We start from the raw sequence: 24530 nt of genomic DNA, 5'->3' as shown, positions 1-24530 counted from the left end.
AGATAGATCTATCCATATGGTTCACAATGATTGTGATTATAACTTGCTGTACAGACTAATGATTGGATTAAAGCCAAGGTGTGGCATACAATATGTAATATATTTTTGCATTAAATCTGATTATGCTTGATCCTTTGAATTAGGTTCCTCTTGGAGCTGGGATTGCACTAGCCTGTAAATACTTTGAGAAGGACGAGATATGTGTAACCTTGTACGGTGATGGTGCAGCTAATCAGGTAAGGCTTGTAATTGTGTAATATTGCTATATGTTAACAAAGAACAAAAAATTACAGCACAGGAACAGGCCCTTCGGCCCTGCAAGCCTGCGCCGATCCAGATCCTCTATCTAAACCTGTCGCCTATTTTCCAAGGATCTGTATCCCTCTGCACCCTGCCCATTCATGTATCTGTCTAGATAAATCTTAAATGATGCTATTGTGCCCGCCTCTACCACCTCCGTTGGCAACGTGTTCCAGGCACCCACCACCTTCTGCGTAAAAAAAACTTTCCACGCATATCTCCCTTAAACTTTCCCCTCTCTCCTTGAAATCGTGACCCCTAGTAATTGAGTCCCCCATTCTGGGGGGTAAAAGCTTCTTGCTATCCACCCTGTCTATACCCCTCATGATTTTGTAGACCTCAATCAGGTCCCCCCTCAACCTCCATCTTTCTAATGTAAATAATCCTAATCTACTCAATCTCTCTTCATAGCTAGCGCCCTCCATACCAGGCAACATCCTGGTGAACCTCCTCTGCACCCTCTCCAAAGCATCCATATCCTTTTGGTAATGTGGCGACCAGAACTCTACGCAGTATTCCAAATGTGGTCGAACCAAAGTCTTATACAACTGTAACATGACCTGCCAACTCTTGTACTCAATACCCCGTCCGATGAATGAAAGCATGCCGTATGCCTTCTTGACCACTCTATCGACCTGCATTGCCACCTTCAGGGTACAATGGACCTGAACACCCAGATCTCTGTGCATCAGTTTTCCCCAGGGCTTTTCCATTTGCCGTATAGTATTGGATCTTCCAAAATGCATCACCTCGTATTTGCAACACAGCAATGTGTCAAAGAATCAGACTGTGATAGAGTCATAAGACTGTATAGTTACAGTAAGATTATTAACGCATTGAAATTTTGGCAGAGGCAAATTAAAAATGCTGACTGTAGCTTTGACTTGATATGCAATCAATTTTAGAAAATATCAGGTCATTGTGTTAGGCAGTCCCCCAAGACCAAGGATGACTTTGCCACTCAGGTTATGGGTCCTGATGTGATTAAACAACCTAATGTTGGATTTGTACACCCTCCTGCAGTTGGGGCAGGTCATGTTTGAAAAGGTGGATGGGTGGGCTGCTCACGTTTTCACAGGATTCTTCTGTTTGTACTTGGCCTAAGCCTAGGCCTGTCAGAGATGCTCAGGTTGGTTGGCACCTTCACTAATGTGTCTTCTCCAGTTTGGACAGTCTTAGGAAGAGATTCTTACAAGTCAATGGGAATGTTGCGATTTTTCACAGATACGTTGAGGTCACTGTTGAAGTGTACTCTCTGCCGCCTTGGTAACCACTTGCTGCAGTGAAGCTCTGAGTAGAGAGTTTGTTTCAACAGCCTTGTGTCAGACATGGCCTATCTAATGCAGTCAATTTACAGTGAAAAGTACCTCAATGCTGAGGATATTGCCCCTGAGGAAGAACACTGATACCACGATGCCTATCCTGCTTCTGGATTTGCAGGATTTTGTGGGGGCATCATTGATTTTTCTCTAGGGATTTGAGAAGTCTGCTGTATATTGCCCATGTCTCCAATGCATACGAAGGGCAGGTAACACTATTCCCCTGTAGGCTGAGGTTGGTGATTTGAGGAGGACCCTCTGTAATTTGAAAAAATTGTAGGCTTTTGTAAGATCAAAGAAAGCCATATTAGGAGGTTACACCTTCTCTTTACACTTTCTTGGACTTGTCTTGCTATGCTGATGATGGTCACTGTACTTTTTGATGGGTGGAATATGCAGTGTGACTCAGATAGGAGCTCTTCAGCCAGTGGGGAAAAGTGACCGAAGGGAAGTTTTGCACTGACTGGTGCGGTGGACAGCAGGGAGATTCAATCGGTCGGTTTTATCTCCTTTCTCGAGGATGGTTATTGTTATGATATCTTTGATCCGTAACATGCTCTCCTTCTTTCAGGTGTGGAGGTTGAGGTTATGTATTAATGCTGAGATTGCTTTTCTGCTGTATCTTGGTGGGGCTCCAACGGTGCCAGTGGCCTTGCTGGTTCTCAGCTGTCAGATCAGGTTTTCAATATTCGGTCAGGCTGGAGTTGCACTGGTGGCTGTAGTGTCAGGAAGGAGAGATCCCATCCAGAGTGAGTATAGTGGTTGAGGAATTTGGAGACAACATGGGAATTTGGTGCAGGAAGAAAGAGGTGCTCTTCGCTTGTGTTTTTTTCTTGGCTCATAATTTGTAAGGTTGTTTTTAAACAGAATAAATTGAAACCCAGGATCAGGGTGACATCACAGGTAAACAATAAGTTAATTGGTTAGTGATAGATAATTGAAATAGAAGCTACTATAGGTTACTTTTAGATTGCAGATAAATAGGGGAAATATTTACAAGCTACAAACTAAAAGACCAATATGAAATTTTTAAAAATCGGCTAAGAGCTAAGTAATGAAAGTAGAGATGCCAGGCCAATTGGTGTGTTGTCACTGCATGATGTGAGAACTGGTGGACCCCATTGTGGTTCAGACTGATCACATCTGGAGCAAGTGCTGGTGGCTTGAGGAACTGCGACTCAGAGTTGATGGGCTGGAGTCTGAGCTTCGAACCCTGCAGAAAGCGGGGGAGTTACCAGATGCTGTGTTTCTGGAGGCAGTCACACCCCTTAGATTAACTACCTCAAATTTGATCAGTGTCTGTAGATGTAATCAGGGATGGTATAATCAGGAGAATAAACACTCTTCTCTGTGGCCAAGAGACCCGAAGGCAGTGTTGCCTGCCTGGTTCAGGCTATCTCATCTGGGCTGCTGAGGAGCTTGGACTGGGAAGAGAAAGATCCGGTTGTTGTGGTCCACATCGGTATTAACAATATAGATAGAAAGAGGAAAGGGATTGTGCTGAGAGCATAAGAGGGGCTAAGGCCTAAAGTAGAAAAAGTAGAACCAAAAAGGCAATAATTTCTCAATTACTACCTAAGCCACGAGCCAATTGGCGCAGGGTGAACAAATATTTAGAAGGTAAATGCATGGTTCAAAGATTGGTGTGGGAGAATTGGATTCAAATTCAATTAATAGGTCAGAGTATGGGAAGAGTCAGGAATCTAACTTTGGGCACAGCAGTTGCGGGAACAGCTAAGAGAAGGAGGCAGTCAAAGCAGGATTGAGGGTGGTGTACTTAAATGCACACATTATGAAACAAGGTAAATGAACTTGTAGTTCAGATTGAAATTGACAGGTACAGTATTGAGAGAATCAGAGACGTGGCTGCAAGGGGTTCAGGGCTGGGAACTAAATGCCCAAAGATGTACATCGTATCGAATGGACAGGCAAATGGCAGAGAGGGTGGGATTGCCTCGTTAGCGAGAAATGAAATTAATTCGATAACAAGAAGTGATAGTCGGAAGGTTTAGAATCTGTTTGGATAGAGTTGAGGAACCACAAAGGAAGAAAAAGACTCTGACTGGAGTTGTGTATAGGCCTCTTAGCAGTAGTCAGAATGTGGGGAAGAAATTAAATCAGGAGTTAGGAATGGCATTATCCCAATAATTATGGGAGACTTCAATACGCAGGTGGATTGGGAAAATCAGGTTGATAGCAGATCTCATATAAAGGAATTTATGGAATGTCTACAAGATGAGTTTTTTTTTTGGAGCATCTTGAGATTCAACGCACTAGGGAACAGGCAGTTCTGGATGAGGCAAACTTAATTGGGGAGCTTAAGGTGAAGGAACTCCCTAGGGGACAGTAACCACAATATAATAGAACTCACGCTGCAGTTTGAGAGGGAGAAGCTGGAATCGGTTGTAATAGTATTACAAATTAGTAAAGCTAACTACAAAGACATGAGGGTGGAGCTGGCCAGAGTTGACTGGGGAGCCTAGCAGGGCAGGAATGGCAGGAGTTTCTGGGGTAATTCAGGAAGCACAGCAAAAAGAGGCAAACGTGGTTGATAAGGGAAGTCAGGGATGGTGTAAAAACAAAAGAAAAAGCCTATCATGTGGTGAAGATTAGTAGGAAGCCAGAGCATTTAAAAACCAGCAGAGTATAACTTAAAAAAACAGTAAAGGGGAGAACATGAAATATGCGAGTAAGCTAGCGAGTAATATAAAACAAAATTGCTAGAGTTTTATTTTAGATATCTTAAGGGTAAGAGAGACGCAAGAATGGGCATCATATCAATGGAAAGTGAGGTTGGTGTAGTAGTAATGGGGAATAAAGAAATGGCGTATGAACTGAGTAGGTACTTGGCATCAATTTTCACAGTGGAAGACACCAGCATACCAAAACTTTGAGAGCCAGAGAGAGGAGGGGAGTGTGGTGACCATCGTTAAGGAGGTGGTGCTGGGAAGGTGGATAAATCACCAGGACCAAATGGACTACACCCCAGAGGTCTGAAGGAGAAAGCTGATGAGATTATAAAGGCTTTGGTGGTGAACTTTCAGGAATCACTGGAGTCCGAGAGGGCCGCAGGGAGCTGAAAATGATTAATGAAACTTCCAGTTTAACAAGGAAGGGAGGCAGATGACTGGAAACTGTAGACCACTTAGCCAGACCTCAGTTGTTCATCAGATTTGAGTCCATTTTTAAGGATGACATTGTGATGTACTTGGAATGCATGATAAAGTAGAGCTGAGTCGGCACGGCTTTGTCAAGACGAGGTCATGCCTGACAAATCTGTTAGAATTCTTTGAGGAAGTAACAAGCAAGTTAGACAAAGGAGAGTCAGGGGAATGATCTATTCGGATTTCCAGAAGGCCTTTGACAAGGTGCTGCACAGGAGGCTGCTAAGTAAGATAGCCTATATCATTAGGGGCAAGGTACTCACGTGGATAGATGATTGGCTGGCTGAAGGCAGAAAGTGGGGATAAAGGAGTCTGTTTTTCAGGATGGCAGCCGGTGACTAGTGGAGTTCCATAGGGATCGGTGTTGGAACCGTAACCACTCCTATCATACACTAATGATCTGAACTGAGGGCATTATTGCTAAGTTTACAAATGACACAAAGATAGATGCAGGGAGAGGGAGCATTGAGGAAGCACTAGGCTGCAGAAGGACTTTGGCATACTAGGCGAGTGGGCAAAGCGGTGAAGATGGAGTACAATGTGGGAAAGTGCAAGGTTCTGCACTTTGGCAGGAAGAATAGAGGTGCAGACTATTTTCTAAATGGGGAGAGGCTTTGGAAATCTGAGGCACAAAGGGATTTAAGAGAATGCTGAACTAGGACTTCTAAGGTTAACATGCAGGTTTACTTGGTGGTTAGGAAGGCAAATGTGATTTTAGCATTCATTTCAAGAGGGCTAAAATATAAGCTTTCTGGTTAGACTGCATTTGGAATATTGAGCATCATTTTGGGCCTGGATCTCAGGAAGGATGTGCTGGTATTAGAGTGGGTCCAGAGGAGGTTTACGAGAATGATCCCAGGTATGAAAGGTTTGTCATATGAGGAGCAGTTGAGGACTCTGGGTCTACTCAATGGAGTTTAGAAGAATGGGGGTGGGGAATCTCATTGAAACTCTCAGAATACGGAGAGGCCTGAGTAGAGCGAACTAGGAGAAGATATTTCCACTAGTAGGAGAGACGAGGACCTGAGGGGACAGCCTCAGTGAAGGGATGACCCTTTAGAACTGAGATGAGGAATTTCTTCAGTCAGAGGGTGGTTAATCTGTGGAACTCATTGTCTCCAGGGAAGCCATGTAAGACAGAGATAGATAGGTTCTTGATTTGTAAGGGCATCAAGGGTTACAGGGAGAAGCAGGAGAAACATATCAGCCATGATCAAATGGCAGAGAGACTTGATGGGCTGAATGGCCTAATTCTGCTCCCATATCTTATGGGTTTCTTATGTGCGATGTCATCAAGGACTGTCTGTTGAAGGGATCCTTGGAATGCTGTTTCTAATGAGTGTGAGCAAACTCTGTCCTTGATGAACACCACTTCCATTCTTGGCTGTCAGTGGGTTCTGTCCTTGAGTACTTGGGACTTGGATGGTCTTGACTGTACCGAGGAATTCAAGAAGTTTGTGAGCTGCTGGATTTCCTGTTCTTTCCACCCACCTCTTTTTTTTTTTGTTGTTGTTGTCCTTGGTCTTCATTTGTCTGTAGCCCTGCTTTCTTTGCATCAGATGGTTTTATGTTATCATTTGCAAACAAGAAGGTTCATTATGTTTAAAACTTCACCAGATTTCAAATTTTGTCTGAGTAAAGTGAGTGTCCAAGCTTTGAATCTTGCAGATAACTCTTGCCTAATAAACTAATTTTTATCTGATTTTGAGAGCCTGGAGGCTGATAAATGCTTCTGTTAGTGCTGTTGTTTAAGTACTGGATAAATCCTAAATCCTACTAAAATAAGGCCTGCCTATATTAGTAACCTGAGCTGTGTGCAAATTGTCGCCATCCTTAAACTTGATGCACAACTATGAGATTCTTGAGTACGTATCTACGTAGCCAGGAGCATGGCAATCTGGACGTAAGGAGTGTAAGAGAATTTGGTGCTTGATACAAACTACAGCACTGTGTTCTGTCTTGATGACTAATGTGGAAAGGTCTGTAAACCTGCATGAGCTCATACAGAATATTACGTACTTAAAAATATTTGTATATTGATTGACTTTACCCGAGCTTTAAAAGAATTAGTGTGATGAAGTGCTTCCTAAATTTTAAGGTTTCCCATTAGGTAAGATTTTCAGATGTGTTGCATGGGATTGGCAAAGTGAAGTGAAAATGGCACTGCGAATTTTACTCAAAACACTTCTCATCATTTAGTCTCTTTCTGTTGTACTGATTAGTTAATCTTCACCTTTTAGGGCCAGATTTTTGAGACCTACAACATGGCAATGCTATGGAAATTGCCCTGCATATTTATCTGTGAGAACAACAGGTATGGCATGGGTACCTCTGTGGAGAGAGCAGCAGCCAGTACAGACTACTACAAGAGAGGTGACTTCATTCCTGGTCTGAGGGTAAGATGCTGTGGCCCATTCAAGTATTGTTAATAAGGAGAAAATTGCACTTGCTTTGCGCTATAGTTATGCTCATTGCTCTTGTCCCACCACTCAACGGGTTACAACATAAAACAAAATTACTTTCTTCCAGTTACAAAATTGACTGACTAATTACCTCATCTCTATCCGGTTTTAAAGATCAATCAACGAGGTTTCTTAATAAACATAATTATTGGTTTATTATCAGAACAAAACTTATTGAGTAATGATTGGCTGAGATCCAAGCCAGTTTTTCAATGGGCCAATATCCATATATTGAATTGGACAGTAAAGACCTGCAGAGATTTACAAGGGTTCTACACCAATCCTAGTTTTTATCTTTTGTCTTCTGGATCCTTACCCTGTCTGGAAACCAGTTCCCCAGTGGGAAAGGCTTAGACTAATGATCCAAAAACATCAGTTCAAATTCCACAGTGGTAGTGAGGATTTTAAATTCATTTTGAGTATTGATTGGAAAAAACTTCTTCCAAAGCTTTTCGTCTTGCAATCATCAGGGCAATTTGCATGAGAAACCAAAGTAAAGAGAAAGCAACGTTGATGCTATGAGAGGACACTGCTGATAGGTTTGCAAGTGGACTCTGAATGGTAGAGGTGTTGACATGGAGAATGTACCAATTGATGACCAACAGTTAACTGCCAACCTTTGACTAAGCTTAAAATAGTGGGTGACTGTCACCTATTTTGTTGAATTAGAACAGGACACTATGAATTAACATGTGTAGTTTTCTGTATACACCTGTGCCATGCTGTGAGCTTGTTTGATCCTAAATGGGTTGTAGGCGTATTTCTTCTCCCACTTGATTATTTAACAAATGCAGTCCAGTGACAGAATCAGGTAAAATGTTAGATATGGTCAATACCTTGTTGTAAGGTTCATAAAATTAGAGAGACAAATTTGTAGCACCAAGACTGGTGTGGAGAAATTTTCGGTTTGTGAGCCACTGGCATCAGTATCTGGGTAAGTGGAATGTATGTTTAAACCATACTGGGCCAGCGGTCTTGTGACTTGAATAACTAGGGACGTAAAATAGTGCTAAATAGTTGGGGCCAAAAATCAAATGTCGAAAACAGTAATCTGGAAAATTGGGGTCAGAGAATGGCAGAAGGAACAGAAAACATACTCTAGGAATACGCCAACATTCAATGATAACATAAAGACAAAACTAAAGGTTTTGTATCTGAATGCACGTAGCATTCATAACAAAGTAAACAAACTGATAGTGTGCGTTGGAATAAATAAATACGATCTTTAATATCATTGCAGAGACATTGTTTCAAGATGGCAGGATTGGATTGTGAATATTGTGGGGTATATGGCACTCAAGTAAAATAGGAGGGGTAGCAATGTTAATCAAGGATGGCATTTATGCAGTAGTTAGAAATGACCTTGGTTCACCTCTATAAGGAAATAAGGATAGGAATTGGTTTGGGTGAGAATGGGGAATAGTGAGGAAGATAAGTCACAATTAGAAGTGGTCAACAAAGAAACCTGGAAAATAGGTGCAGGAGTAGGCCATTCAGCCCTTCGAACTTGCACCACCATTCAATATGATTGTGGCTGATCATGCACTCTCAGTATCCCATTCTTGCTTTCTCTCCATACCCCTTGATCCCTTTAGCTGCAAGGGCCACGTCCAGCTCCCTCTTGAATATATCTAATGAACTGGCCCCAACTGCTTCCTGTGGGAGAGAATTATCTAGGTTCACAACTGAGTGAAGAAATTCTTCCATTTCAGTCTTGAATGACTTACCCCTTCTTCTTAGACTGTGACCCCTAGTTTTGGACTTCCTGAATCTAGCCTGTCCAGTCTCATCAGGATTTTGTTTCTATGAGATCTCCCCTTGTTCTTCTAGATTTCAGTGAGTAGAAGCCCAGTCTCTCGACAGTAAGCACAACATGAGACAAAAAATATTGGGCGACTGTGATTAAAAAGTTGGCAATAATCATGGGATGCTTTATTCTGTATATAACCTAGACAAATCCGATAACTGTAAATCAGTAAGTGCAAAGCAGAGGAACTTAGTGAAATTACATTCACAAGGGAAGTTGTACTAAGCAAACTGATGGACCTTTAGGCTGAAAGATTTCTGGGTCCAAACAGACTTCATCCCAGGATCTAAAGAGTTTGCTAATGAGATAGATATGTTATTAATTTTCCTAAATGTAGGATATTTTTGAAAGCTTCCATCGGATTGGAAAGTAGCAAATGTAACCTGTCTATTCAAGATGGGATGGAGGCAGAATAAAGGAAACTATAAGCCAGTTAGCTTGGTGTCTGTGGTGGACAAGTTGATAGAATGATCATTAAAGAAGTTATGGCTGCACACTTCAAAAATCTCAAGGTTTTATGAAAGGGAAATCATGTTTAACCAATTAATTGGAATCCTTTGAAAGAATATAATATAAAGAGGACCCTATAGACATACTGCACGTGGATTTCCAGAAGGCATTTGGAAAGGTGCCACAGCAAAGATTGTGTAAGTCAAAAGCTAATGGTGTAGTGGGTGACATATTAGTGTAGAAGATTGTTTGGCTGGCAGAAAACGGAATGTGCACAAACGGATCTTTGACAGGATGTGATAATGAAGTTGCACAGGAGCCTATTGCTTAAGCCTCAGCCTTTAGTAGGTACATCAATGCCTTGGGTGAGGGAAGTGAAGACATGGTAGCTAAATTCATAGGCGAGACCAATGTAGTTGCATCACAAAGACCTAAGGCAGTTGTGGACAGATGTAGATAGGTTGAGAGAGTGAACAAAAGTTAAAATCAAATAAAAAGAGGGTTACATAGCAAAATGTGAAGTTATTCACTTTGACAAGAAGAATTAAAAAGCAAAGAATTACTTGGAGAAGAACTGCAGAATTTCAAGGTGTAAAGGGATTTGTGTTACGGTGCATGATTCACAAAATGTTGGTGTGCAGGTACAACAGATAATCAATACGGCTGATGAGATGCTATCCTTTATTACATGAGAGGTTGAACATAAAAGTAACAATGTTATATTTCAGTTCTTTAGAAATTTGGTGAGCCCGTATCTTGAATACTATTTGTAGTTTTGGTCTCTGTTAGGATGTAAATGCATTGGAGGCGGTTTAGAGGAAGTTTACAAGATTTTTCCCTGAAGATACGATGGTGAGGGTGTGGAGTTTCAGTGGAGTTCAGAAGAGAGGGGGTTGGCTTGATTGCAGTGTATGAGATTCTGAATGGTGGATGCAAAAAGAATATTTCCTCTTCTAGATCAATCTAGAACCAGGGGACATTGTTTCAAAATTAAGGGTTGTCCTTTCAGGATAGAAATGGAGGGTTATGTGACTTTGTAACTCTGTCTCGGAAGGTGGCGGAGGCAGGGACATGGAAAATTTTTAAGGTAAAAGCTAGATTTGTGTTAGGCAGGGTATTAAAGGTTATTGGGCGTAGATGAACCTTGGTAGAGTAGGCTTGAGAGGTCAAATGGTATACTTGGCTCTTCTTTTCATACGTACATCAACGTTGAAATTCATACCATGTTACTCCTTTGTGTGATGGGTAGAAAGCCATGTCGTCTTGGCTTGATAGCAACATCCTGTTAGTAGAAAACACCTTTCATGTTGATGTTGCATGGCTGTGTGAAATAGCCAGCGTCAGTTGTTACTCAAACCATCAAGATAGCTTATCCTTCCAATTTATCATTTCAGAGATCCTGGTTAGTATGTTCAGTTGGATAACAATTGTGTATTTGTTTTTCGTTCCTTCTATACAATTTTTGACTCCTGATTCTTTTAATTACTAAGGGTAGTGTGACATTATAATTGCTTGGTGCACACAATGATAAAGCACCAAGATTTTGTTCGTACCTGATGTCCTTCATATAAGTATGTGACATTTCAAGAATGGTCAGTTGTGGTCCACAGATTACTGGAACAGCACTGTTGCTATCTCCTGGTAAAGGAACGTGAGAAAAATAAGCAACAATGATTCTTTAGGGTATATTTGCAACTGTATGTCATATGAATCTATCTTACTCAATTCTGTTTACAGGTCGATGGCATGGATATATTGTGTGTTAAAGAAGCAACAAGGTTTGCAGCAGACTTCTGCAGGTCTGGAAAGGTAAAACAAAAATATCATCACTGGAGTGCATGAAGTTTTTTATTTTGGTTTGAAATGGTTCAGTTGTTAGAGTAGAGAAAAACAGTGGATTTTCAAAAGTATTTAGTTCAGAGAATGCTATTTATGGAAATAAGTATTAAAAACAACTTGTATTTGCAATACTCTGAGATAGCAAGAACTGCAGATGCTGGAGTCAGAGACAACAGTGTTGAGCTGGAGGAACGCAGCAGGCCAGGCAGCATCAGAGGAGCAGGAAAGTTGACATTTTGGGTCGGGACCCTCCTTCAGAAACTTTTCTGAATTGTAACTGAGTTTTCGATACAAATCCTGTGTGATTTTGTAAACGTTGGGATTAATTTAGTCTTGTATAGTGCTCACTACATCTGTAAATTTTGTAAGTTGATGTAGGATAGAGAAAACAAATAAATCCCTAATAAATGACAAATTGTTTGCATGTATTAGGTATAATGGAATAATGTTATAGGAAGGTATAAATCAACATAGGTATCTGGCAACATTCAAGCAGTACCTATTCCTGTCACTACTTACTTGATTGACAATAAAAGCCTTGAATTCTTTTTTTTCCACATTATACAATATTGTATTTCATATTGAAGCTATTCTAGAGATGTTTTTATTGTATTATTTTTGCTGCTGGTATGTGTTGGTAATGAATACTGGTAACCACTGCTCTTTTAGTGGGTGAATGTCATCAACTTCAAAGTTTGCAGTTGGCTGCAAGCTAACAAGTTGGAATGCCCCATAAGGAGGTAATCGCATAATCTGAATTTTGAACTCTAAAGGACATTGAGGCGTATATGTTTAGTAAGAATTACTGAGGAAAAGTAATCCAGAAATAGAGGTCAGCATGCATTAGAAGTAATGACATCAATAAAGTGGTCACCTGACATTTTTATCTTTATTGATGCTGTATGAATCCTTCAATGAGTTGAATGCCCTGCATATATTCCAGGCATCTATTATACTGTATATTTTTCAACATATTGGAATGGCACATTATTAATAGATTATTGTTTGTTCAATTTCAGGGCCCTATCTTGATGGAACTGCAAACATATCGTTATCACGGACACAGTATGAGTGATCCTGGTATCAGGTAAAGATGTTAGATCTGAATAAGATATTAAAACCAACTTTATAATGTAAGCATCAACTTCCATCATAGTTGTCCGACGTCTTAATTGAGTTGGTCGGAACCCTCAAGAGTTGCACACAGTTGTTTGTTCTTCCTTTGCTATTTTGTACCATGTCCCCTGCAAATTTTTTTTTCTGTCCTGCTCCTCTGCTGGGTGTACAAAATAGATGGTGGGATTTTAGCATATTGAGCAATTAAGAGAGATGTTACAGAAGCAAGGGTTCATGCTAGAAAGTCAGATTAGATGTCAAAGCATGTTTATAGATTGTAGAAAATAGAAGAATGAAAGTTTAATACAAAAAGCTTAAGGTAAAACAGTTTTAAAACAGAGCTGAATGGCAGAACATGGCATTTTTTAGATCACTAAGTTTGCTTCTAATTGATTATGCTCTAAATTTCACTAAACTTCATAATGAAATTGTATAAGCATACAATCACTTTATTGGTTACTGGAATTGTTATTTCCACACGTCTTGTATCCAGACAAGTGTGCTTTGCATCAAGTTCAACAATAGTGCTTTCTATTGTTTTTATTTTCTTAAAGTAATGTGTTCTATTAACTTATATAGTATAACAGAGAAACCATTCAGTCCATTGAATAGTCCAGTTAGTTGCACTCCATTGCTCTTACTCCAGATATCTACACAGCTTTTCTTCTTTCATGCATTTATTTAATTGCCTTTTGAAAGCTTGTATTGCACAGGTTCCATCATGACATTTGGTAGTATAGTATAACTCCTACCATTTGTTGATGTCTTCAACCACACTTTATTGCTATATTGAATTTCCACTTGAAGGCAGTAAACGTATGAGCAACATTTTGTGCAATAGTCCAGATTGTGGTATCTGAAAGTTGTAATGTACTTTGGTGTTCCCATTGTTCCTGTTTATATTACTTCTGGAGTAGAATGCTATGTCATCAGTAACTTGTTTTAAAATAAAAAGGGTGCTACTCCCAGTCTATCTTGAACCAAACTAAATCAATTACGTTCATACAGTTAACTCTTAATAACCTTTTGATATTGTTACAATCTCGGTTGATGGCAATACTGGACAAGTCAGATCCTAGAATGAAACCTGGCTTGATAATCATATTTTTGAAGTTAGTCACTGAAACGTATTAACACGAGGCTGCAAATGTTCTTTAACAAAATAACATGTTTATTACATAAACATATCTTAACATAGTAGAACAAAGTTTCAAATGTTTCCCAACAATCTCCTTTTTGTTTGTTCATTCCTGGAGAAATATCACTCCTATCTCAACTCTTCCCATGTCAGATTGCTCAGACAGTTTTATTACTTTTTACCAAGTCTGCTAGCATTGAATCATTGGATGTAATTTAGTCTCTACATTTTGTTTCCTGTATTACTTCAGTTAAAGACAAAAACAGAAATTGCTGGAAGAACTCGGCAGGTCTGGCAGCAGTTGTGGAGTCAAATCAGAGTTAACATTTCAGGCTCAGTGATCCTCCTTCAGAACATAGGATCACTGGACCCAAAACATTAACTCTGTACAGCAAACGTTTTGTGCCGGTTGACACAACAGAGTCATTTGGAACTGAGAAAGCTAGAGTTTTCTGAATGGATAAATTTGATATCAAAAGGATTTGCATATTAATTGTTTTCGTAATTTGGTGACCAGACAGAAGTCATATCACTGTACGCCCGAGTCTCTTTCTGTTCTGACAACTTAAACATTTCTGTGGAAGCTCACAAACTAAAAGTTCTTCTGCAAGACTGCATCAGACACCTTCCTGGAAATTGTCTGCACTTCACTGTTCCAAATGATCTACTGACCTTTTTTTTAAAAACAAAAAAAGTTAGCTTCAGCAAACTGCACATCTGTCTCTATTTTAATAGTTCAAATTCTAACAATATACACTTACAGTATTATGGGATGTCTCATTTTAATATAGTTGATCTTTATACTACAGTAAAATTGTTTTAAAATACTTTTTTTTTTAATCCCATGCAGGGAGGAAAATTCTGGGAAATGAAACAAATTGAGTTCACTAATAACATCTGTGAAATCCTTTCATCTCCACTTATTTACTACTTTTGCTTTACTGCTGCATAACTTTTTAAAAATCATTGATTTGTTCCACTTCTCCAACAGTCAACCTTATTCCTCATATGGTATTCATTTTCTCAGATTAAAGTTGATAAAATAACATTACTTAGCAGAAGCTAATTTACTCAAGTTCAAAGGCATTCTGAAATTTTAACTGAGCAACAACTTCTAAAAATTCCTCAATTTACAAATTACTATTTACTTCACTGAAATATGGTGATGTTCCGCCTATCAGAAGAAAGGAAGTCAGTGACCTGCAGCATCTTGTAAACAAGTGTTTTAATTGTACTTTGTGTGCAGTTACCGTACTCGAGAAGAAATCCAGGAAGTCAGAAGTAAGAGTGATCCCATTACCATGTTAAAGGAGAGGATGCTGAACAAGAACCTGTCCAGCATAGAAGAGCTGAAGGTATGTTGCTATCCAGGGCCTTTGTCGGTTATTTGATTGTGACAAATGATCACGTCTGTTAAGGCATTGATTTTTAAGCTAACATATTGACAGTTTGTTCATCTCACTGTGTAGAACAGTTTGTCAAATTTGTTTACATGGATATCTTCATGAAATTATATAAACCCAGATATTTTTGATTAATTACAGTTTGGTAGGCCAGTTTATTCCTGCAAAACTTAACAAATTAAGATCTATGTTTTTCCATTTTATCAATTTGTGGAGTGAATCCTGATGTTGGATGAAGGCTGAAACAGACTCTCTTCCTAATTGGGTCTTTTGTGCATTTAAAGTGCAGTAGTGAAATTTGAGATAATGTATTGTAAAAATTGCATTGCCCTTCAGTCATGATTACTATCGTCCAGCTGGAAATGCACGTCATGTATTAGTGGGGTGCAATGGGGCAGATCAAACAGCAGCATAATGTATGCATAAGCTTGTTAGAGGAGCAATCTCTCTGCTATTACTAGTTAGGTGTTTGTAAAAAATGAATAACATTAGAAAACTGAAATGAAGATACTCAGGAGCTTAGAGAAATGGGGTCAAATAGTCCCATTGTGAAGATGAAAAATTGTTTTCAAAACTGTAAAAACACCTGAATTTTTTTCTTGCAATAGAATTTTAGATGTTTGAAAAGCATAGGTAAAAGTAGCATGAAAGAAGAATCAAAATTCTGGGCAGCTCCACCTGGTCAGTCTGTGAATGGTGGAGTAAAAACCCTGTTGTATGTGGCCTGAAAGGGTTAACAGGTCTTTTAGTGGCTGCTGTGTGACGACCTCCGCAATTGTATCATTTAGTTGTTCTGGTGAAACTAGTCCAACACTGTAAGCAGACACTTTGTATATATGCAGGTGAAATCAATATATAGCAGTATCTTAATCTGGGCTTTTGTGGAATTGGTTTTTCACACAACCAGTTTTCATACCCATTGACCAAGGCCAATGTGACCCCCAATGTATGAGTATTTTCAATTATTCTGTCCTTCCGTACCATTTTTATTGCTTAGTGGTTCATAATGTTGCTTTGCAACATTTCCCTTGTGGTCGAGTAACACTTGTGGTTTCTTACAGGAAATTGATGTTAGTGTCAGACATGAGGTGGAAGAAGCAGCACAATTTGCCACCACTGACCCTGAACCTGCTCTGGATGATCTGGCCCACAACATTTACCACAACGAAGCAGCATTTGATGTTCGGGGCACTAACCCATGGATCAAGTATAGATCAGTCTCCTAAAGGAATAATGCTCTTCAAATTTATTACGCAACCAACCTGTACGTTCTCAAATTGAATCTAAAGTTCAGGTTCATAAAAAATTAAATTTAAGCAAAACTGCATATTAAGAAAATTAGGACCTTTTTACTGTTAGTTTTTGGTTATTTTATGTACAAATGCAGTTTATCAACTCCCATGAATTATTGCGTCCCATGATTTAATATTTGCCATCTTGCACCAGTTAAGTTGTTTTTAAATCGAGGGTGTTCCTGAAGCAGGTCAGAGTTGATGCTGTCTCACTAGATAGTGAGTGTCTGATGTGTAATAAAGTCAAAATAAGATTATATTGTGTAATGTTGGCTTTTTTGTGAATTTAATGTTCAAAAAATTAATACTTGTATTTTTGTCATTAATCTTAATGTCCCGCAGAGCCTAATTTGCAAGGATGAAGAAGTAGGGAGCAATGAGCACAATAAAAGTACTTATTGCATGTTCTTACTGCAAAGGAAGGTCAGTCACTTTTTAATCTAACAACTGCCAGAGGAGATTCAAGTTGTCCAGAAATGAAAGGGCCTCTCCATGCTAACTTCAATACATTTGCTGGTTCATTACACCAAGAATCAGAAATTTAGGTATAAAGGTCACGAACATTAACACACAGACAATGCAGTAGAGGCACACTGACATGTTTCTGAATTCCCAATACGTTACTAAAAGTGCTTAATTTTTAGAATCTCTTTTGATTAACTGCAAGTGGCAGGTTGGTTAGTTGTCTTAGAACCTTACAAGACTTTATGATCCAATCAGTGATTTCAGAGTTAAGGAGAGAACGTGGAGTAGTAGATTTGTTTTGATTGAGCTAGCAGAGGGAAATTATGCAGCCACGGTGAGACCGTTGGCCCATTCTGCATGGTACAATGGCACAGTTGAAATGGAGCTGAAAGATGTTACACAGTGAAATTGCTCTGTAATCCACTATACTAACCTAGGGTTAATACAGTTCAAAGTCTGACAGCAAGTTTGTGTTTCTCGGAAAATTATATTAAATGGATTTAACGTTCTAATTGGCAAAATGCAAGAAACATCAGTAATGTGGAGAATGGTATCTTTTGGTGCTTTCTAAACTCAGTTCAATTTTACCTAATCAGCAATAAATCAGTAAATGTCAGAATTTTTCAGGAATATTTGTTTTCCCACTGAGCTGCCTTGCCATCAGTGTCCAACAGCAAAGCAGTTGAATATTGTGAAATAGTTTTCAATATGAGAATTCTGTGCTGTGATAGGGAGAAACTATTTCTCCTGGTAGGAAAGGTCTGAACAAGAGAGGCAAACTTTAAATTTAGAGCTAGTTTATTCAGGGAGGAAATTGGAATGTATTTCATTTCACAGCAGTGGAAATCTGTCAAAAATCTTCAAGGACAGAATCCAATTGAATGGCAAAACATGATCTTGCTGAGCAAAGGTCACCTATTAGACTCCAGGCTGAATTGCTAGTTAAGTTCCTAGGATGATACTGTCTGAAAATACTCTTTATAAAATGTTGTGCACAATTATGTACAAGTGGAAAAATTCAGCAGCAAAACCTATTTCTCAGGCTAATGTTAATATGGAATTACTTTTCTGTCTACAAAACCAACTAATATGCAGTCCTTTCAATACTGAATTCATCTATTCAGGAAACTCTAGCTTTTTCAGTCTCAAATAGCTCTATTGTGGCTAATTGCTTAAGCAAGACAAAATATTTCCCATATAACTTCAGTTAAAGATGTTGTGGAGATTAAATTACATACAATAATTTAGTATTGCAAATCCTAGCTGATATCAATGGCTAAACTGAACACATTGAGCAATGATTGAAGGGAATATTTTAAAGAGAGGTCCTTGCTGTTGATTACATCCAGGATATCAACTTTTGATTTATTGGTGAAAATACATTTCATTTCTAATTAAGAACAGGTAATGAGCAATTTAAATGACATTACTTCTCCAGAGAATGGGAAGAGGGAACTATAGTTGATTTGGTACTTGGTAGTCTCAATGCTTTTAGGTGAAGGGCGGGTAATAGTATTTGTCAGAATAAGTCAGTTTGAGGTGATTAGCTTCCCTCAGATCACTTGCTAATCCCAGATCCTGCAGACAATCTGTATATGACTACAATCCATGTTCATTCTCAAAATTAGCATTAGAATATGTGTTGTACTGAAGGACTTTTGCAGCACACATCCAGATAAATCTATGCAAATACACAACTCAATACAGACATAATTACTTGGTATAATAGCAGCTTTGGTCATTCCTATCGTAAAAATAGCACTCTGGAAGGTTAGTCTCCTTTCCTGAACTTTAAAATACCATTCCAGATTCGGCAAATAGGTCCGCCTCTAAAACATGGAAAACAACATTTAATACTTTGTACGTAACATTCATAATTTGAACTGTTCTCCCCCAGAGCTACTTTTCTATAATAAATTAGCCCCAAAATACATTTTCACAAACAGAAAGAAGTGTGTGCAGAGTATGATACAGGCTCACAAGAGAGAATACCCGGTGCATTCACTGGTCCCTAGGGCTCCTTGGATGAGAAGTATTAGCTGTTATAAATCAAACACACTTGTATGGGCCTGGTCCATCTGCTGATTTGAAGGATTAAACTTCCAAACTAAAATGAATACAGAGCTTTTTGAATAATGTACCAAATTAGCTAGGAGTGATTTTTTTTCATCTTCCTTCCCTGGTCACAGTTGAGGGTCTGAAATCCCTCACTGGCTTGCGGAGGAATTATATTATACTTTGGTTGACTATTGAATTGCTACATCTACATTTATATTTTGTGCTGCAGTGTATAGATTAGGATTGGAGAACGGATTTGTGGTCATCGTAGTTCAGTGCTTGATTTTCCACTGATTGATTTCCCGCATCATAGAAACCTAAGGCCCATAAATCACGCATATAAGCAACTCAGCCAACCTAATTGTTTCAACATGTGTTAGGCATGTTGGCACTGACTGCTACTGTCTCCAACTTTTTTTTTAAAATTGCATGGTGATGAGGGACAAAGTGACTTGAAAACTGTCCTGTCTCTAATGAGTCAGACTGCTTGTCTACATCCATTATTGGTTAAACAGACATTTTGTTCAACTGACTATTGGGGAAAAACAAAACCCAAAGGCAATTGTTTGTGGCAGAGGCTGAAAATATTGTCCCATTGCCACTGAGTCCATCCTCTCACTGGCAATTATCTAGGGTTGTACTCCACATCAACCCATGTTTGTTCTACATGAGTATTGTGGCTCAACAGAAATTATGAACTCAGTACATTGTTTTAAAAACTCAGTTAAGTATCCTTTATCAAGATGCAACTTTTTTTAAACAGCAGGACAGAGTCCAGAGTAGAGGTTTACTTCACTTCAGTGATTTCTATTTGGTTACAGCCTGGCATTTCCACAGCAAGGAGGAAATGTAAATGATAGTAACTTCTAGATTTCCATGTTTAATTGCACACACAGACTTCAGAAGTTGCTGTCAGCATCAAAGAAGTGGAGACAGTGAACACTGAATTTTGCCATCGTTACTGCCATAAAATTCAGACTAATAAGATACAAAGACAGCAAACAGCCAACTGGCATTTCTCAATGCTGTCAAACAAAGAACCAGTAATGGGAAAAATTCCTCTTCCCTTCTTCAGCTTAATCCATTCCACTTCAGTGTGCATGTACATGCCAAGCATTTGTTTGTGTTAATTGTTTCTGTTTCAATAAGTCCAGATTTTTGCCTATGCTACCTGAGATCTGATCATTTTCTATGTCAGTTGTTTTCTCCACTCATAGTTTTGTTAAAAATGCTTTCCTTTTATGTGCTTTTGACCATTACAAATACATTTCCTGATGATAGGAAATACTGAGAACTAAGCACATCCACAATATTTACTATGAATGCAAACACATGTCCCTTTTTGGCGGAAAATTTAGCAAAGCAAGTGAAAAGATTCTACAGTGATTTCAAAAGTTAATTCCATTTCAGGATTTAAAGGACCCTGAAAAATCTGTAAATAAACTTTATCTTCTGACAAATTCTATCATTTGAATTCATTGATTAATGTGCAGCCTTGAATTTGCTCCCAGATATTTGGTATTTTCTCTCTTTGCCTGCCACAATTGCTTTAAAGGGAGACTTTGCTGAGTTCAGTACAACCTGATTATTGTGTACAATGGGTTGTATTTGTAATAGGTTCACTTCATTACCAAGACAGCAAGGTCCACATTAATACTGCTACTGAAATCTGGAGCAAAGATGCAGCACTGAGTTAAAGTTTCAATGTTCACTCTTGCCTCAAGGAAAAAGTGAACACTGGCCTTGTCCTTCAAAATTTAAACAGAGCTTTGCTCATCAATACCAAAATCTAGGACGATCAGTTGCATTCATTGCCAGCTAGTACCCTCTAAGTTCTTGAATAACAATAAAAGACGTTTAATTTTACAAGAATTGTTGCTGCAACAGTTAGTGAAAGCAATGAGAACTTTATACTTGAAGCAGAAACTCAATTCGGATCACCACAAAGATCAAAAAAAATTCCTGTAATGTAAACTGCAGTGCTCAGCTTTGTCCCATCTTTCTTTTTGCAGTTCATTAGCAAGAGCCACTACAAATGGGGCAATTATGTAAATAAGTTTGCCATTTCAAACTGCACTTACCGGAGTTGGAGGCTTCTTAAATCATCTTTAGTGATGTGTGTCAGAACATCAGGCAACGAGTAACCTTCTGCACACATCTGAGAAAAAGAGCTACTTCAGTTGATAAAAGCAAACAAACAACTCAATTTATTCAATCCTATAAGTTTCTGTCAATCACACTTTATTAACCTGAATATTCTAAAATAGTTTATAGACTTTGGATGATTTTTTTTTAATGTGGTGATAGAGGAGAGTAAACAGTACATACGGGAAACAGGCATGTTTGGTTTTAAATTAACTGCACATCCTTTTTAAATATAGCCAGTGAAGTGGGGCAAAAAGCAGTGGAATTTTAGTACTTACCTGGATAAGACAGAGTGATCATTATGTTCTGTTCTAGTAATCAAAATAATACCTGCTTTAATTATAGAGAATGAGAGCTAAAATCTGTTTTAGTAAGTTTAGAATTTAAATTCAGTTCACCAAGCTGGAAATACATCCATGTTAAATTGGTAAAAGCGACCATAAATTGGTAAAAGCGACCATAAATCCTTGTGATACATTGGTTCATTGTTGACTGCAGGTTGTCATTACCTAGTCTGACCCATCTGCAACTCCAACCTGCTTGACACGGAATTACCAAGCAAGTGACTGATTATATCAAAACCACTGTGGAAAATAACCAAAGTAAAGCCAACAAAGACCAACTGAGTACCACCTTTACACAAACAGTGGTACATCAAGAAAAAAAGCCCATCTGTTACCACTACCTCAGGGAGACTAGTGCGCAGCAACAAATTCCAGCTTTTCCAGTGATGCCCACACAGTACGAATACTAAATATACACATTGCATAGGAGGAATAAAGACAGTGTAAGCGAGAAAATGACACCATGAAGAGCAGACAGAGGAGGAATCAAGTGAGAGGTCAGTACAGGGACAGACAGATTACACTAGAGAGAGGAGGAATGACAAAAGTCATGAGCAACAGGAAGGATACAGAAAGAGAGACCAGAGGGAACAGGAATAAAAGAAAAATGGATAAGGAGATACAGCAGAGAGAGAAAAGATAATGACACACCAAAGAAAGGAAGAATAGAGACACGCCCAACAAACAGGAGAAATAAAGACAACAGAAAGAGTTGAATTTTCCATGCTTTTTGTTTGTACAAGACATAGCTGGTTGATTTCCCACAATCAGCATGACCACATCTGGCACCTTGATATGTCTGGGGTTGGGTAAGGTGGAGAGATAAAGATTTAGTTGTATGGGTTGGGTTAACTCTTGGAGAAGTTCAAAGCCTATTGGATTGATGGATAGGGCTACCAAGAAGGGAATGTGTACCTTTGGGTTTTACTAAGGCTGCTAAGAGGCTGAGCCTGAAAGTCACTGCTTTAAGAGCAAGGGTGGCACAGTGGTTAGCACTGTTGCCTCACAGTGCCATTGTCCTGGGTTCAGTTCCAGCCTTGGGCAACTGTCTGTGTGGAGTTTGCACATTCTCCCTGTGTCTGTGTGGGTTTCCATTGGGTGCTCCGGTTTCCTCCCACATTCCAAAGTTAGGTGGATTGCTCACAGTATCTAGGGATGTGTAAATTGGGTGGGAAGTTCTTCGCGGAGTCATTGGCAACTTGCTGGGCCGAAGGGCCTGTTTCCACACTGTCGGGAATATATGAAGTTCAATAAAATGTTGTTTCCTTCCATCTTGCTGTAAATGGCAAGCATGCAACAGAGATAAAAATAGCTGCTATCACACCCAGAGTGGAGCAGGGTAAGTGTCTCATTCTGGGAGGGATTTTGAATTTTGAGCAATGTCAGGCCCTTCAAAAAGGGCAACAACATCACAAAGTCCCATACAGCTCAGTTGCAAGATAATGACCATGCTGTACGTGAATCTTAAGCATTGATCTACTGTTGCAGTCCAACACCTTGTCCCAAGCACTGTTGACTGCATCTGACAAAACAAAAAAATCAATCCCACTAAAGACTGTGATGCAGAGTTTTGCAGCCTGGAAAGACTGACCCTTGTTGCTAAACTAGCAACTACCTGCACACTCCATACCTTGGACCATAAAATGTCACACCAGAGATGGATCAGTTCTATCCCTTCAATGCTGTAGTTGCAGCTAGACAGACAGCTGATGATGTAAAGTGACTATATACTTACAAAGGTGAGAACATATTTACAGTGACATATCACCTGTATCACCTATGTGCCCTTCAGAGTTCGTCGTCTTCGATTCTCTCCTACTACGTCTCAGTGCTGGAGTAGTGGGAGCCTGACCAAATTGATGTCCATTGCCGTTAGAGGTGAACCCAGAAGATGTTTGCATTTCAAGGGCCGAGACATACTGAGTATGTCCGGCCCAGAGCCAAGTGCACCCTCCTCACCCTGAACGTGGGAGTTGAAGGTGGCAGGTAGGGTGGAGGGGCAAGGCCTGGCGGAGACTTTGGCAGGAGTGTACGTGGTTATTCCTCTAGCTGTGTGCTTACTGTCACTCGCCAACCTGTCTCCTCATTAGGAAGGGGAACCTGGAGTGAGGCCAATGTCCTTCGCCCATCCTGTCACCTATGCTTACAGCGATGGAGTATATCCAGCAGACACTGAGGGTACTGGACCTGGCTCTCCATGGAAGGGGCCAGACATTCACAAACCAGTGTTAGCAGAGTCCCAACTACGTTGCTGCAATTCTGTAACCTAGTGTCAGGTTGCCCCGTACCACCAACAAATCCTCCCTGCTGTTCCTGTGTGTATTTGCGTGAAATCCCAAATCGCACGCACCACTCGTGCCTAAGGCTGAGCAGATGCCTGGTCTCTGGCAGTCCTTTGAGGCACTTCTTCCTTGGCAGTTGCTTGGCAGGGATGTGCCCACCAGCAGGTGCTAACCTAGATAAAGTACCCACCGAGGTGCAGGATCTAAGCTGGTGGAGGGTGCAGGAACCAGTCTTGCGGGTGCTTTCTCTGAGGTTACAGTGCCCTCTTCCCCACTGGTGGAAGATGGCACCTCTTGTAGCACCACCTTGACAGCAGTGACTTAGATACCGTCCGCAGGAGGACAAAAGGGAGAACAAGGACAAGAAGTTCGGGTTATCAGCGGACTCGTGGCAGTAGGCGGATTTGGGTTCCTGGCTGCTTCTGCACCAGGGAAGTGGTCCTAGTGCCAACACATAGCTGGTGTGGCGGAAGTGAGTTTGGGTTCCCAGTAGCGTCTGCGTCCAGCGCAGCTTCGTGGAGGCAGCAGCGGAGGTGAGTTTGGGCCCAGTACGAGACCCGGTGGCATCAGCAGTGGCTGCATTGGCGAGGGGGACCCGAAGCGGAGTCATGGCGGTGGCAGAGTTGAGTTTAGGCCAGTGCAGTACCCAGCAGCATCAGTGAGGTACAGCGAGGATTCATAGTGTTGAGGGCATCGGTGGAGGCAAGATGGTGTCAAAGAGTAGCAACTTTCATTCCAGTGGCGTGGTGAAGGGGACTCGTGGCTGGCCAACAGGCCCATGGCAGAGTGCTTAACAGTAAGGACTATAAAGCTGAAGAGATAGTAGGAACTGCAGATGCTGGAGAATCTGAGATAACAAGGTGTAGAGCTGGACGAACACAGCAGGCCAAGCAGCATCAGAGGAGCAGGAAGGCTGACGTTTCGGGCCTAGACCCTTCTTCAGAAA

At 40.0% G+C, this 24530-nt stretch overlaps 2 protein-coding genes across 2 annotated transcripts in view; one reads left to right on the top strand and one right to left on the bottom strand.

Annotated features, from left to right (window-relative positions):
• The window catches only part of LOC109923641 (pyruvate dehydrogenase E1 component subunit alpha, mitochondrial-like), a 31352-nt gene extending 14805 nt beyond the window's left edge, over positions 1-16547 (top strand). Inside the window, exons 6-11 of the mRNA XM_048602721.1 lie at positions 144-236; positions 7024-7179; positions 11240-11311; positions 12361-12428; positions 14842-14950; positions 16060-16547. Of these exons, the coding sequence (XP_048458678.1) occupies positions 144-236; positions 7024-7179; positions 11240-11311; positions 12361-12428; positions 14842-14950; positions 16060-16224 (663 nt within the window). The 3' untranslated portion in view covers positions 16225-16547. The remainder of the gene's footprint in view (positions 1-143; positions 237-7023; positions 7180-11239; positions 11312-12360; positions 12429-14841; positions 14951-16059) is intronic.
• A 153-nt stretch (positions 16548-16700) lies between these two features.
• map3k15 (mitogen-activated protein kinase kinase kinase 15) overlaps positions 16701-24530 on the bottom strand; it is a 127550-nt gene continuing 119720 nt past the window's right edge. Inside the window, exons 27-28 of the mRNA XM_048602720.1 lie at positions 20895-20971; positions 16701-18584 (exon numbers count right to left, since the gene is read on the bottom strand). Of these exons, the coding sequence (XP_048458677.1) occupies positions 18527-18584; positions 20895-20971 (135 nt within the window). The 3' untranslated portion in view covers positions 16701-18526. The remainder of the gene's footprint in view (positions 18585-20894; positions 20972-24530) is intronic.

This window comes from Rhincodon typus, chromosome 11 (assembly GCF_021869965.1).
Source record: "Rhincodon typus isolate 14 chromosome 11, sRhiTyp1.1, whole genome shotgun sequence".
NCBI classification, from domain to species: Eukaryota; Metazoa; Chordata; class Chondrichthyes; order Orectolobiformes; family Rhincodontidae; genus Rhincodon; species Rhincodon typus.
Note: the sequence above shows the minus strand (reverse complement) of the source record. Positions and strands in the feature narration are given on the sequence as shown.